This window comes from Apus apus, chromosome 3 (genome assembly GCF_020740795.1).
Source record: "Apus apus isolate bApuApu2 chromosome 3, bApuApu2.pri.cur, whole genome shotgun sequence".
Lineage (NCBI taxonomy): Eukaryota > Metazoa > Chordata > Aves > Apodiformes > Apodidae > Apus > Apus apus.
In genome coordinates, this window is record NC_067284.1 from 7,187,443 (window position 1) to 7,203,686 (window position 16,244).

The following is a 16,244-nucleotide window of genomic DNA, read 5'->3' on the forward strand; positions in this document are numbered from 1 at the left end:
AGCAGAACTAAATGCACAACTGGCCACTGCTGGCACTTGGAGAACTGGGCACATGGATCTGAACTCCACAGCTCGGCACAGACATCTCATCTTCCTCCTTTGTCTAATCTGTCCCATAGACTGAGGTAAAGCTTCTGCAACACCCTGGTCATAGACCCTGTCTATCCCCTACTGGACACTGAAAGTTCCTCGATTTCCGTGCAGAATTGGGTCACTTCTGTTGCCCCTGATGATAAAACCTCCAGCTTGCTTTTTGGAGCAGCCGCGCACATACCGCAGCGTTTAACCAAGAAGCATTTGGGCAACGGTATTAATCAGAAACAAAGGGCTTGGCTGGCATTTCAGGATCAGTGTGACGTGGGGACTTGGCAGAACAGAAGGCGAATCCCCGCTCCCACCATCATGGGGCAGCGGGAAGGTTGCAGGCAAGGGCGTGCCGGGACCCCGGGTGCCAGGTTCATCCGGAGGGATCTGCTGTGGGGACGCTTGGCTCCTGCCCTTCCTCTGTTATCTCACAGCCTGTCAAGGCGCTGTCTCCTCAGCCCCCTCACGGAGCATCTCACCGGCCGGCCGGACAGCCGCGGCGGGATGCCCGGTGCCTCGGGACGCTGCAGCCGGGCACCGGGACGTGCCCGCACGGCGTCCTTCCTCCCCAAACCGGGATAAAATCCGAGGCCTCTGCTCCTCCGTAGAGGAGCAGCAGACCACGGAGACCGGCTGCCGGGCGCAGCCCAGGCGTGCAGCGCGGCTTTTCGCCCTGAAGGTCGGAGAAACGCAGCTGCCCGCTGCTCCCGCCCGGCCTGCAGCGGGAGGGCTGCCCCGCTGGGGGACGCGAAACCCCCGCACGGGCAGGCCCGGCCCCTCCCGTCCCTTCCCCTCTCCTCCCACCCTTCTCCGCCCTGCGCAGCCGCGCAGCGAGGGCTGGAGGAGCCGCCGGAGCTGGGCTGGGCTGGGCTGGGCTGGGCTGGGCCGGGCAGGGCAGCGCGGCGGGGGATGCGGGGCCCGGGCGCAGGATGCTGTGGGGGGTGGGCCTGGCGGCTCCCCGCTCCTGCGTGGCGGACCTGAGCCGCAACCGCAGCCTGGCGCTGGGCTGGGGCGCGGGGCCCGAGGAGCCGCCGCCCGCCTTCTATGGGGGGGAGGTCGTCGCCTTCCCGCTGGCGGGGGGCGGGGGCGCGATGGCGGCGCTGGGCCCCGACTCCTGGTGGAAGAAGACGCTGTACCTGACGGGAGGTGCCTTGCTGGCCGCCGCTGCCTACCTGCTCCACGAGCTGCTGGCCATCCGGTGAGGCTGCGGGGGGCTCCGGGGATGGGGGGCTCCGGGGGGGCTGCGGTGGCGGCGAAGGGCGCGCCGACCGCGGGGCCGGGACCTGAGGGGAGGAGGAAGCGCTGAGGCCTGGTGGGCTGGTTTCTCTGGCTCAGCCTTTATGTAGGTACTGGTTTATTTATTTACCGCTTCCCCCCCCCCCCGGCCACGTTCGCCCCTTGGCAGCAGCCGGCTCTGAAGGGGTGCCCCCGCATCCTCTCCACAGGTGTCCCGGGGGGGCTGGCAGCCCCCAGGCTGGCCCTGCTGCCCCCCCCGGCCTGTCACGGCGGCCTCCCTGTTCCCCGCTGGCTCGGGATCCCACGGATCAAATCCCTGCAGCGGTACCTTGAGGGAGGAGGATGCGTGTGCTGTGCCTCGGTCCCTGTTCTTTCTTAAAATCCTGTTCTGTGTTCGGCAGGAAAGAGGAAGAGCTCGATTCGAAAGATGCCATCATCCTGCATCAGTTTTCACGGCCTACCAACGGCGTCCCGAGTTTATCTCCTTTCTGCCTGAAAATGGAAACTTACTTGAGGATGGCTGATTTGCCCTACCAGGTACACTCTGCAGGTTTCCTGTATGTTTTGGCTTCCTGGGATTGCACGAAATGGCAAATAGGCATCCCACCTCTGCTCCCCCGCAGTCTGTCTCACCTGGGGAGATGTAAACATACACCTACGACAAGGTGGGTACACAGACACTTCTGTGTCTCCAGTTAAATTTGGTGAATAACCTTTAAAGGTAGGAATTGAATTGCATTGGTCTGGAACAGCTTTAGATTTAACTGGTGAAGCTAAGTGAGTGTTACAAGCTAACTTGGCTGGAAATGCTGAAGTGGGAGGGGGGTTTGGAGTTTACGTAATGCTAAATAATACCCTAAAACTGAAGTGTAACATTATTTGGGCTTTGTATTTCACCCTGCTAAAGAGATAAGATTAGGCAGCTGCAGCTTCTTAGTTTTCTGGAGTTTTTCTCTCTGCAGCTCTCCTGGGAAGATGTGCTTGCCTCACGCTTTACCTCCCATCACCAGTGCTTCCCCACCAGTGAAGGAACACAGGGTTGCTTTTAGAGGTTGTGAATCCTGCTCCTTAATTGTGGCTGGGTGCAGCCCTTGCCATCCTCCTGCAGGGGAGGAAGAGAGCTCTGCAGGTCAGGAGAGCAGAAATTTCAATCTAGCAATCTCTCCTGTTAGCAGCAGGGTTTAGTTGTAACACTGCAGGTCTGGCGTGCATCTCAGGCACGGGATGGGTTTGTTTTCTGTTTGTTTGAAGCACTGAGTAGGTTTAAGATGATACTACAATGGTGACAAATATAACAAGGATCCTAGGAAGGAAAGAAAAATCTTGTAATTTTTTTTTTTCTTCTTTTTATTCCTCCAAGTGATGTAAATTTGGCATCTCAGTTTGTCTGAAAGAGTCTGAGCTATAGGTAGTTTGCATGCTGACTCCACATGGGTTCAAGTAACTTTTTACTGCTGTATACCAAGGTTTTAGGAATAATGTTGCATTTATGTCCAGTGTTTTACAGAGGAAAACCAACCATACTGCTGCTTAAAATACAATGGTGGTTGATACTTCTTCAGCTCTGTATGTGATTAAACTCCTTTAAATCAGAAGTGAAAGAAAACCCAATTACTACATGTTGCTTGAGTCTTTAAAAGCCTAAGTTTAATGTTCATTATCTTTAGATTTAATGGTACTTAAATCAGAAACTTCAGAGCACTACAGAGGGAGATTTCCATCCTGGGGGATGTATTTTCCTCATTTAGGTTTACAGAACCTGCAAGATACTGAAGTTTGAACATGTCATTGTGGCAGAAGAACTAGTGCACATTGCTTCTCCACCCAGAGTAATTTGGGTAGAAATTGCACTTTTGAAAGGAAAGCTATTTAATGAGCTCTGTTTTCTTTCTGATGGCAGCTGATGTAGTTCAGAGGTTTGTGATGATCAAACTTGCTCTGGTGGATATTAATTAGAGAAAGCTGCAGTGTAAGAGATCTTTGGCAGGTTATGATCACTTCTACAAGATAACCCTGCACATTTTTGCGGTGCAGGATGGGGCTGTTTAGGCAGCTAACATCAGCTTTTTTGGAGAGAGGGATTTACAGAGGGGTTGTCTTCACCTCTTTCTGTATTTTCTGCACTGACTTCTTGGTGTTGCATCTCTGTTGTGAGCACACTAAGGTGGCATGGGTCAGCAGGACCACCAAAAGCAGCAGCCTTACCTTCAGCAGACACCTCTTGTCCCTTCCTGCATGTGCTCTTCCGTGCCAGATTTGGCTGGGCCAGACCTGACCTACCTAGAGTCCTGAAGGTTTAGTTTATTTGGTCTTAACCCAGCTTGGTTCCCCATGTGCTCCATGTGCCATGCTGCAGGAGCAGGAATGGGTCCCCTAGGTGCTGGAACAGCAGGTTGCTACTTTTAGCTGTGCTAGTTTATATGGGCTGAAGGTGTTTGTGGGGTTGCTGACCCTGTGTAAGGTTTTGGAGGTAAATTTGGTGAAGGCATCATAAGCTGAGGATGCAGCTTTTTTTTTTCTGGAAGAGGCAGATTCCTTTTCTGTCCATGTGTTAGGAGTACAGTCCTGGATTCAGCTGTGGCAGGTGGAGCAAGGTATGGATGTCACCGTGGGATTAAGAGGTAGAGGAGTAGGAGAGTAGGCAGCAGGCAGTGCCTTTCTCAGCTGGAGTTACGAAGTTTCCTACATTCGTACTTCCTGGAGACATTTCTTTTGTTCCCTCATGGCTGTGCTACCTGTTAGGGCACTGTACATGACAGAGACATCTGATGGCCCCCCCAGTGGGTGGTGGGGTGGGCGTGGAGGGAGGATATAGCCAGATGCAGGAGGACACACCTTGCTTCCCTGTGTGCTTGGAAAGGCTGTGATGGAGAAGGAATGGCATTTTGGGAGGCAGCTGGTCCTGGGTCTCTCCTCTGGAGACTTGCTGTGATCATTACCTTCTGGGGGAGGGTATGCTTCAAAGGAAGGGCTGTGAAATGGGGTGAAGAAGAGGGAAGGGGGTGGTCAGACCGCTTTTTTTCTTTCCATTTCTTGTGTTTATTATAATGCATCAGACTATTGGATAAAGCTGTGTGTTACACAACATACCTTAATGGAAGGCAAGAAGTGGAATGGGGTGACACATTCCTACCTTACTGCCATCTGAATTTCTCCCAACAGATGTGCTCTTGTAATGTGCAGATGTTTTCTTGAAGTGAGCCTTTCTAAGTGTGACCTCTCCATCAGAAATAATTCAAGCAGCCCCACCCCAGCTGGGCTGTTGTAATACCTAGCTATTTTTTTCAAAATGTTTGATGCTTTTCTTGGTAAAGCTTGCTTTGAAAGAGCCCATTCTGGGTGCTTGTGGGGATCTTCTGGGTGTTCCTCAGTTCTCTCACCAATATGAAGAGGTGAGCATTTATGTAATTGGATAAGTAATTAGTACAGCAGAAATGTGCTGTTTTCATGCCAGGTCTGTGAAGATGGTAGCCTCCTTGGGAAGTGACATGAGTAAAAGTAAAAGCATAAGCAGCAGCAGTTGAAAATGTGGAACCTAGTTTCTTCTGAATGGTACTATAAAATTACCCCAGAAGTGCCCTATGCCATTCGGTTTATAAATGCCTCTATAAATGAGATTCTGAGGAGCTGTTGTTATTGTTGCTTTGCAGGCTGCAGTTCAGTTAAATGTACTATGAGGTACAAGAGGGTGCTTTGTTTGGTTGTTTTTGTTTTTAAATGGTAATACTGTAGCTTTTCTCTGCTTTGCAGCTGGAACAATTTTTAAGTGGAAAATGGATAAATATTTGAAGGCTATTAGTAGCAGCCATAAAGATAATGAGGTTTCAAACCTAAAATTAATCATTTGAGAACAGTGGATGCAAGAACAATATAATAGAATTGTCAAGAGACTGGGGTTTTCTCAGGTCATTGATTGATGTTTCCTGGTTTATTTGATAAGCTGTATGTAGTGAAACATGAAAACCCCGAGAAGGCTTTTTTAAATTAAAGTGAGTATTGCATGCAGTTTTGGTCCCCGCTCTACAAAAAGGATGCAGAGAGGCTGGAGAGGGTCCAGAGAAGGGCCAAAAGGATGATCAGAGGACTGGAGAACCTGCCATATGAGGAGAGGCTGAGAAAGCTGGGTTTGTTCAGCCTTGAGAGGAGAAGGCTCAGGGCTCCAGTTTACCATGTTCCATTACCGTGTTCCAGTTCTTCAAGGGTGGCTACTGAGAAGATGGAGACTCCCTATTTAGGAGCAGTCACATGGAAAAGACATGGGGTAATGGGCACAAGTTGCTTCTGGGGAGATTCCAACTGGATACGAGGTAAATTTTTCACCATGAGGACAATCAAGCATTGGAATAGTCTCGCAAGGGAAGTGGTAGATTCCCCCACCTTGGACAGTTTTCAGTCTCAGCTTGACAGGTGCTGAGCCATCTCATATAAACTATAGTAGTACCTAGAAAGGTTGGACCAGATGATCCTTGAGGTCCCTTCCAACCTGGCATTCTATGATTCTGTGACTTTCCTATAAGAACGTTAGCTCTCGTTTGTATTTTTGAGAGTGTAATATTAATGCAATACTAACAAGTTTTTATGCAGTATTTTTATCTGTGTTATATATGTGCTTTTGAAGAAATGTGCAGTTGAATAATAAGAATAATAAGGTTTTGTTTTTGTTTTTCTGGATTGAAAATGATACAGACTACAGTAATTGCAGTATGTAATAAACACATCTTCAAGTCTAAGTAGCTTCTACAAAACATCAGTGTGCACAGGAAGGGAAGTCTGGGGCTGAAAGGGCTTGATGAAGTCAGCAGTGCTCAGTGCCATGTAGACACACTATGTAGTTCCAGAAGAAGCTTATGATTCTGTAGTAAATTAATAATTAAAAATTGTGGAAACCTATAAGTCAGTGTGAGTGCTGAAAGAGCCCTTTTGATGAAGGAAAGGTCTGGAAGGTGGGAAGACGGGACAGTTCTCTCCTGGCACTTTCAGGTGTTAGCAGCTTCAGAGTTTCTCCCATAGACCAGAGTATTAACCCCTGTGTCACCCACACGTGCAGGTGGGGTGGATTCAGTTGCTTTGATCACCCACACAGGGATGCAGTAGATGAGACATCATATAATCTGGTGTCCCTACCATGCTATTTGTTTGGGCAGAAATCCCAGAAGAGGCTGCAGCCAGAAGGCATTGAGTTCCCAGCAGCGTTACCCATTGAGTTCCCAGCAGCGTTACCCGTTCTGTTTTCATCCAGGAGGGAAGAGCCTGTGGGAATGGCTGTGTGCTCACAGTGCTCTGCAGACCCTGGTGTTGAGCAGTAGCCAGGATGCTGTGCTCTCAGGTTGAGCTGGAGGTGTGTGCTGTGGTGGACACTCCTTGCTGCTAGAGCACCTTAACCCATCTTTATTGGATTCAAGAAGGGTAGATAACTTGAGTCCAGAACTGCTGGCCCTGAATGCTTCTGGCCAGAGGCCAAGTGCTGAGCTTTTACTGTGAGTCTTTGTGGTTGGGCCTTCTGAGCTAAGACTTTTTTGTTCCCTAATTAACAGGATGGGAGGATGGGAATCACAAGAAAGCAAGGAAGTTCTACCTTGTGTCTCTGCCTTCAGAAGTAAGAGAGCAATGAAGTTAAATGCCTGATTATGTTTTTGAAGCTGGCAGTTCCTCTCATGTCTGTCTGATGACATAAGATTCTTGTATCTCTGTGTTTCATTTTCTCCAACTGGGAAATGGGAAAAATACGTTGCTTCTTCTGTGAGAGGGCTACACTGAGCATATGCAGTGGTGCTGGACTCTTGGAAAACCCAACTGTAATGAGGGTGTCTGTAAATGGATGAAATTTCTCAGTTAGGAAGTTGCAGAAGCATATGTGACTGCAGATTTCCCTCCTGCCCAGTGAAGGAATGATATGCCTTTCATTATAGGCTTTTGATTGTGTAGGTTTTATCCTTGGAGGTAATGCAGCTATCTGAGGTAGGTAATGAATTAACCTTTATAAAGCACTTTTAAGATGAAAAGTACTGCTCTGTGCAAGAGCCAGACTTAGGTGTGAGTCCTGTCGTCAAAAACTTGTTTAGAATTACAGGCCAAATCTTCTGGGAGACTGAACATCTCCAACCCCTTCAGCAACCAGGGTATTTAAAGAATATTGTATCACATAACATCCAACATAAATAGAAATAATTTTATCTGAGTTGTCATGTAGGGTAAAGCTGTTGCTCTGATTGAACAGCTACCACTACAATATTAATTAAAAAAAAAAGAGTTTGTTGGACAATGGTGCCTTTATTCTCATTGAAATAGCTCCAGAAGGGCCTTTGTTGTCTGTATGTTGGTTTGTTTACTTGCCTTTTTTTTTTTCTTAGAACTATTTTGATGGAAAACTTTCCCCTCAAGGGAAAATGCCTTGGATTGAATACAATCACAAGAAAGTATCTGGCACTGAGTTCATTATTGACTTTTTGGAAGAGAAACTTGGAGTGAATTTAAATAAACACCTTGGTCCACATGAAAGAGCAGTTTCCAGAGCTGTGACAAAGATGGTGGAGGAGCACTTCTACTGGTAAGCTTGGATGGTGACACTGGCTGCGTCCTTGTGCGGGCAGATCTGCCCCTGTGCCCCACATGCCTGCATGTGAATGCTTATTTTCACTTGCAAAAAACTTGGGTACCCAATTATTAATTTCACAACTCTCTTCACCCTAGAAAACTCCTGCTTCTTTCTGTGTATGCTAGTTTCAACTGGGGTAATTCCCCTGAGAAGTTGTCATGCTGTGTAAGCAAGATAAGGAGTCAGGCTGTTCACCTGCAGCTCTGCAGAAGGGAGCAGGCAGTGAGCTGTTCCTCTTGTCCTGTTTCATATGGCCTCTGTGTAGAAACAACCTTGTTAATAAAGAGCAAAAAATTAAGGTGGCTGAATATATTTGATGTTTTGTGGGGTGCAGAGGAGCAAATCCAGCATTTGTTGTTAATCTAGAATATTGTGTTCTTGTGGTTACTGGTTTGAATTATGTGTGTGTGATTATGATATGGATTATTGCCTTTCCTGTAACGCAGGATACTCCTGTTGGTGTGTATTGTTGACAGCACTTGAGTTGGTAGGATATGGTGTTAGCCACAGTATCCTGAGAAGCTGAAGTATGTATATGAATGGAAAACATATATATAACCTTGTTGATACCTTATGCATTTTACTGGCATCTATGAAAATAATACCTTTGATTTCCCATCCACTTAACATTTCAGCCCTTTAAGTGCCCTTTCCTGTCTGGATTCGTAGAAGTAAGAGGTGGACTTAGATGCTGCTTTGTCAGCAAACTCAGCAAGCACAAGTCTTTTTCCCAGTAGTTTGCTTTCTGGCACTTGTTAAAGTCCTTGATGTACTGAGTATTGCATGCACGTTGCACTTGTTTTCTTCAAAACAATGTGTGATTGAAGTTGAATGCATTTATCTGCCTTTTCTTTCACCCTTTGATTGAAGAAGAGCAACAATGTGTACGTACAGTTTTTCAAATAATTTTTATTGTTTCCTAGGAACAATTTTATCATTCAATAAGAAGGTTTAAATGATACGATACAGAAACGTAATCCCTGCCTTCTAAGAAGTGTGACCATCACCATCTGCAGTGCCATAGCCTCAGAAATCTGACTCAAATAGCCTGCAAATCTAACTTGTTTCTTTGGTTTCCCATTTTTACCCTCAGTTATTATAGCTGCCAAAGGGAAGATGAGGACTTTTAATCCCCTAATGCTCCATCTCCTTGCCTTAGTGTTGTTTTGGGGTCCATAGACTTAACTTGTTTAAATGTAACATAACTGATGGCAAACTTGAGTGCTGCAGTGTTTCAATTACAAACCCTGCTTTCCTTTGTGAAGCTGTTGCCTCTCTATCCAGGCTCCCTCTGAGCTTACTTAGCACTGCTGGGCATGACACAGGGGAGCATGCAGGATATTGCAGATTCAGGTGTTGACCTAGGTAGGTGGCATTGAAATTGGTGAACAAAGCTGGGCCAAGTAGGAACAGAGATGTGCATGCCTGGCTGTATATCCCTCTTGCCTTAGTTGCACAGTTGAGTTGCCCTAAGGCATGCATTTTTGCTGCAGTGGAGTAAAACATCCAACTCTTAAGCCTTATCCTATATTGGTGAGGTTATACCATGATGGTTCTCTGTGCTAGGCAAAGCTTGAGCTTGGAGACATCACAATTGTACCACTGTAATCCCTGGATAACAACTTTGACCATCCTGTAGTTACACCAAATGAAAGCAGCCAGGCTTTAGCTGAGTAGGACTGCATTTCTCCCTGACAGCATTGTATCTGTGCCTGTGGGATCCCTTCACCTCTGTCCTTGAACCTGCCCACTTCCCACCAGGAGGCTAGGGCTTGTTCCTGGTGTCCCCAAGCCCTATGGTGAGGGATTTCTAACAGTGATCCCCTTTCTGCAGAATAAGGTTTATAAAATCAAGCCTCCAAAGCAGTGACATAAAACATGATTCATGCCAGCAGCATACAAAGTAGCTTCATCATAAATAAGTAGCACTGGAGTACATTTATTGACCAGAGCAGTGAAGTACATCCTGTGGCAGGCTGTCTCTGGATGGAGCTAATCCTGGTGGGTTCTCAGCATCTCCTCCTGTAACATTCGGCTTTTGCTGAGGTAATTGCTCCTCTTCACCAATTACTTTGCCAGTTAGTGGCTCTTACAGGTGTAAATTGCTGCTCTGGCTGGAGTTGAGAGCAGTGCAGGGCTGTTCTGAAGCTCATCCTCTAGACACTCTGCCTCTGCCCCAGGCTACGTTGCCTGGCGGGGGTCAGGCTGAGAGACAGTGACGGAGTGAGCATCCCTATTCTAGTGCCAGGATTAGAGCATATATCTTGAGATGCACAAGTCTGATTTGGAGCTGCCACTGGAGCTCCTGTTCCCTGGAGAATGTCATAGCTGTCAGGATTTTGCTGTGCTTAAATCAGCCAAAGAAGAAAAAAGCCTGCTAACCTGAATGGGTGTTGGGCTGAGTCAGCAGGGAAGAGGTGGGAGCAGGCCAGTATTGTGGCTCTCAGCCCAGGTCCTGGTTCTGGTGCAGACCTCTGTCACCTGCTGGAGGTTTGCCCTGGCTCACCTCTGCTGCCTGCAGTGGCCTGTGGGCCCTCAGAGACCAGCAGGGCACACAGCCATCTTCAGGATGCGTTGAGTTTTGGCTGTATCTGCAGCATGTTCATGGGATCAGACCTCTGTGTGAGATGGGCTGGAGGATGTCAGATTCTCATGTCCTTCTGGTGCTGGCATGCTGGGCTCAGCAGCACTGCCAGCATTCAGACTAGGCAGCTCCTGGTGCCTGAAGGGCTAGCAGTCAGTGCAAGGTGCTTTCTGGCACTTGATTCTCAGGAGAGGGATCTCATGTTGGTGATGCTAATGTGTTTCATGAGAATCTAAAGCTTTGAATATGCAGCTCAACCAAACTAACCCACTAGATTGGTTTAGCTGTATTGTCAAACCCAACCGTAGTGATTCATAGGTGTGTATATATACACGTATTTAACTAATTTCTTGCTTTGTCTCTCAAGAGGTCTGTGCAAATACCACATTATGTGATTGCTTGAAGTACAGGAAAAGCATGGAATGAGAATACAAATGCATGTGACTTTGGCTGATATTCAGACTTGCCATGTATTAAACATAAAATATGTCTATAATATAATTATATTTAAATATCTCCAGTTAATTATAAGAGCAATGTCTTTCCTGCTATTAGCAGTTACGAGGCTTGAATGCTGTTGGTAGCTGAAAAGCCAGTTGCTCTGGGCCAGCTCACAGCAGGTGAGGTCTCTACAGCTGATTGTGGAACAAATTTGTTATAATCCTTTTGTATATCAAGAAATTCCAGTCTGCACAAAATCAGATAGGAAAAATACCCCCAGTTCACATTCCTGTGAGCACCTCCTCCTTGCCATGATGTTCAGACACTTTAGAGATAATCAGGCAAGCTGCTGTTGATGAGTCACTTTCTCCATCTCCTCTCCTGATTTATGTATTGAGGCCAAAGCTGCTGTTACATTTAGACTCCAGATTTGCTTCAGCCCTGCAGCCTTGCTCTTGAGCAGTATTGTTTTATTTATACTCTTTAAGATTTGTACAGATGTGCTGACACAAATGGGAATGTTAATGTTTCCTGAAGTGCTCAGTTCAGGTCAGCATTTAAAATAATTATGTCATCCTTTAGCTACTAACTGAAGTTTTAACTGTATAGTTATGCTGAAGTAGGTTATGTAGACTACCTGATTTCTGGCATTTCCTAACAGAATTACAGGATTGTTCTGGTTGGAAAAGACCTTTAGGATCATCCAGTCCAACCATAACCTAACTCTACCAACCATTAACCTAACTCCACTGAGTCCAATGCTGAACGATGTTCTAAGCACCACATCTACACATCTTTTAAACACCTCCAGGGATGGTGATTCAACCACCATCCTGGGCAGCCTGTCCCAGTGTTTAATTACACTTTCAGTGAAGATGTTTCTTCTCATATTTAATCTAAACTTCCCCTGGCACAACTTGAGGCTATTTCCTCTTGTCCTGTTGCTTCTTACAAGGGAGAAAAGAACAACCCTCACCTCATTACAACCTCCTCTCAGGTAGTTGTAGAGAGTGATAAAGTCTCCCCTCAGCCTCCTCTTCTCCAGACCCTAACATTTTGTAATGTTCATAATACTTTAGTAATGTAGTCTAACCAGAGGGATGATGGGTGGGATTAAAGGCCAAGAAACATGTTTTGGTAGGTGGCACTTTTTAGTGAACCTTTGCATAGATTTAACAAAGTGCTTGTAAAGACAGTTTAAAAAGTGCATTTAACTTTCTCAGAATCTGAGCCTACTTTTTTCTTTGCTTTTGCGTGCTCAGAACCATAACATTTTAGAGGTAAACTCTGTGGTTGTTTAACTGCCTTCATTGCCCATGGAAATTTGAGTTCTGAGACATACGACAACTTTACTCACTCAAAGTGACAAGCAGATTGTGCTTGACAATTTAGCCTAAGCAGGTTTATCCTGTGCAGTTCTGCTCTTCTTGCCTTGCTGTCCTGATCATTAAGTGCTTCGTCTGATCTCTGCCTCTTCTAGACCCGAAGACCTGCTGCCCCGTAGCAAGCAAGTGCCAGGGAACTGTATTTTTGCTCTAAAGTATAGGCTAATTAGCTTTGTGGGAAACCTTGTTCATCCTGTCTCATGAAATTTAAGCCATCCTGGATGTGGTTGATCATTCTTGGTGTGGTGCCAGCTCGCTGGAGTGGTTGGAGTGAGCAATAGTGATGACAAGTCCATACGACCAGGTTAGTCTTGTGCAAAGGGTTAGGTTTACAAAATGCTGCAGCACAGTGTCCTCTCTTTTTCAGTTTTGTTTTGGCTTCTTTTTCATGTTGTCCCTCTCTGTGGCCAGGCCTGTTGTCCTAAAGCAACTAAGTTTTGTTGCAGAGCTGCCACCTGAAGCTGGTCAGGTTTCTGTTGGGGAAGGAGGGTCTCAGCAGAGAGACACACAGCAGTGCTCTCAGAGAGCAGGTTTTGCTTAACTTACTGAAGTAATCAGTAGTAACTTACAGATACAGACAGTAATTACTTCCTGGTGTTTGCGTCAAGACCAGAGATGTTTTTTTTTTCCCCCCTGTTCAGAGCTGAACCTGCCTAAGGGACCTTGTCCTTTCCCAGCCCAGTGAAGCATGATTACTGAAAAGTTCTGCTCTGTGGAGCACCCTTATGCTTTCAGCCCAGTCTTTGTTCCATCCTTCTTAAATCTTGTTTTACCTTTGTCCCTGGAGCAAAGCTGCCTCACACCACATCTATCCAAAGTTAATACTTCTGGAGTTACAGTAGCTGTAGACTCCTGTGCTTGCTGGCTTCACATCCCCCCTTTTGTGCTGGTGCTTCTGACTGAATCTGACTTTGTTTCAAACTTTGCTTCAACTCAGTGACTTGAGTTGATCCATTTGGTTTGAAAATCAAAGGATTGTGCAGAACAACCCCATTAGGAGAGTAGTACTGGAGTGTGTGAAACATCAGCAGGATGCTTGTGGTATATCAATAGAGCACAAGAGCTTGTGGAGAAACCTGTTGAGGATAAAAGCCATCAGAAACATAGCAGGTACATTTTAGTTCTTCACTTTTCATTTTGTTTGCAGCAAAACTTGCACGAGCCTCACTGTTAATGACTTACATGAAATCACTTTGAGCACAAGGCATTGTGCTGCAATGGACAATTTTTAATGGAATTAAAATGCCTTTCACTCACTCTGTTGGGATCATTCTATATTTGAGCTGTAGGTGGATATTTTTTCAGCTGTTATGTCAAATATTCTCCTTCTACTTCATTTTACAAGTAACTCAAGTAAAGAATGTAAGGAAACTTAAAGACAAGAATATTTTCATCATGTAAATGCAGTTGTTCTCTGATGATGCTGCTGAATTCAACTCCTGATATACAGGAGTTTGATTCTCTAGGAGATAACTGCTTTGTTTGGGGTTTTTTTATTTATTGAGTTAGGTGATCCATATATGCACTAAGGAAATTATGTGCCATTAGAAATATACATAAAAGTGAAGTCATCTTCTGAACTAAAAAGATTCAACTCTGACCATATTGGAAATAGAAACACTCGGTTATTAAGTTAATATTTAATATAATTGTGTACACAAACTTGCAACTTGAGAAGTTTCAGCTTTCCAGTTCAGCTTTACTAGTTTACCTGTCTCCGTGAGCCTGTTTTCATGCAAACTCAAATTTCTAAATCCACTTTTAGATCTGGAAATGGCTACAAACATAATGGAATATGCTTATCAACTCTCGGTGTTTCTGAGATCCTGTTGGCTTCATATGTTTGTCATGAGTACTTTGAGGTATCTTCAGCCCATTTTCCCACATCCCTGTAACGTGGTGACAAAAGTCTAATGGTCTTTTTGGTTTCTTTGTAATGTCAGAAAAGGCTAGATATTTAAAAAGTTAATGTTTCTTGTTTCAGAAACTTCTTGAGTAGCAACAGCAACAAATAATTTTTTAGTTTGCCTACAATATTAGTAAAGAGCAAAACTTCATATAGGAAAAAAAACTTTGAGCTGGTAAGACAAATTTTTATAAAAGACCTTTTGAAATAATGTACTTGCCATTCAATAAAGCTGAAATACAGGAGAATCCTTTAGGAATGTGTCTCTCATAAACACTTAAGCGTTTTGAAATGAGAAAGAATTCAAGAGAAACCTAACTCAAAAATCCCCACCCTTTCAATTTGTTTTTAAATTGTATTTTAAAAGATTGTGTCATTGTTAGTTTCTGAAGAGACCAAGAGATCTCTTGAAAAATCACTGCTACAATATTGATGTTGGGGCAGAGTTACTGCTTGGCTGAGTTTCAGCAGTGTAGAAAGCAAGAAGAGTTTGGTGGGAAGTATTGGTTTCTCTGTGGGGTGTTTTGTCATTGTTTTCCCCAGGTCTGTGTAGTCAAGTCATCTTTAGCTAATAAACCCTTTGTGCCACTTTTGTCTCTTTGTTAATGTGAGTTTAACAGAACTGCAGCTTGAAAAATCTCGTTTTCTCTGGAAGTGAGTCAGAATTTCCTGAGAGAATAAGCATTGGGCAGTGTGGTGTAAGTATTGCACAGTCACTTTGCTGTTGCTCCAAGCTGCATTAGGGTCTGCTCTTTATGGGAAACTCCTTCTCCATCAGGGCAGGGAGCACTCAGCATGAGGAAAGCTCCTTGCCTAGTCTTTGTGAGAGCCTCTGCAGGGTGGCCATGGGCTCTCTGATACTGCACCACCGTAACTTGTTTTTGCATCCTTCTAGGACTTTAGCTTATTGCCAGTGGGTGGAAAATCTTCATGAGACGCAGAAGATGGTTTCACTTTTTGGCCCCTTCAGCGACTTGCTGAAGTGGATCCTCTGCCACCTGACCAAAGGGATCGTGAAGCGGGAGATGTACGGCCACGGCATCGGTCGCTTCTCGGAGGAGGAGATGTACACACTGATGGAGAAGGACATGAGGACTCTAGCAGGCCTCCTGGGTAATGTACAATGAGTTACATGTGTTCTGTTTGTTCACAGCCCACTGGCCTCAGGACAAAATCGATTCCTTCCTGGCCACTTCATCACATACACAAATAACCTCCCTTTGTCAGTAGGTAGAATCTGTGCTGGTGCTGTCATTCAGTGCCACCCTTGATCTGGCAGGGACAGTGTTTGTTTCCCAGCTGTTTGCTACCAAATTGTGCTTATGAAAGCCTAGTGTTTAGTCCTGCAAATCTCATTTATATTTTTGGGGGTGTAACATTTTTTCATTTTGGGACTCGTAGCTGTTTGATAGAATGTTATGAGGCTGCCATTTGTAAACCCTTTCCAGATATTATTTTGATGAGCTGGACTTTGTTGTATTTGGTTGGTGTTAGCAGCTTTATTCAAAGCTGCTAGTAGGAGTTGGGTCTGTGTTGTCAAAATAGGTGGTTTTAGGCTTCTTGGTTGTCATGGGTAGATCCCATGGGGTAAATCTTAAGATTGAGCTCACTGAGCTAAAACCACATAAGCCTCGTTTCTGCTGTGTAGCTCAGGCTGAAATCTGCACCTGTCTGCACTGTGCTCCTCACCTTGCAGTCTGCTGAGACTCCTCAAAATGTGCATTTTGAGGAATTAGTTTTGGGCAGATTCTTGATTCCCTTGAGCTTTTATCTCTCTTGCACAAGGAACCAAGAGAGATGGTACCTGTGTGGCTGCTTTGTTCCCTGTTATGATGACTTTAAAGAGGTGGCTGAGTGGGGGAACAGGAGGAATGGCTCCTTGCCCTGCACTCTGGATAAAGGTTGTATTGCATGTGCTCTGAATAGGTGAGTGTGGAGTGGATGGAGGGAGCAAAGTGAGGAGAGCCCAGCAGGAGGCAGAAGCTTCTGGACTTCCGAGGGGTTTTGGAAAGA

The 16,244-nt window shown here is 45.5% G+C and overlaps 1 protein-coding gene across 1 annotated transcript in view; it reads left to right on the forward strand.

The window, feature by feature from the left end:
* The first annotated feature begins 1,013 nt into the window (after positions 1-1,013).
* Positions 1,014-16,244, forward strand: part of FAXC (failed axon connections homolog, metaxin like GST domain containing) — a 28,470-nt gene continuing 13,239 nt past the window's right edge. The window contains exons 1-4 of the mRNA XM_051615480.1: positions 1,014-1,282; positions 1,722-1,857; positions 7,671-7,867; positions 15,127-15,344. Of these exons, the coding sequence (XP_051471440.1) occupies positions 1,014-1,282; positions 1,722-1,857; positions 7,671-7,867; positions 15,127-15,344 (820 nt within the window). The remainder of the gene's footprint in view (positions 1,283-1,721; positions 1,858-7,670; positions 7,868-15,126; positions 15,345-16,244) is intronic.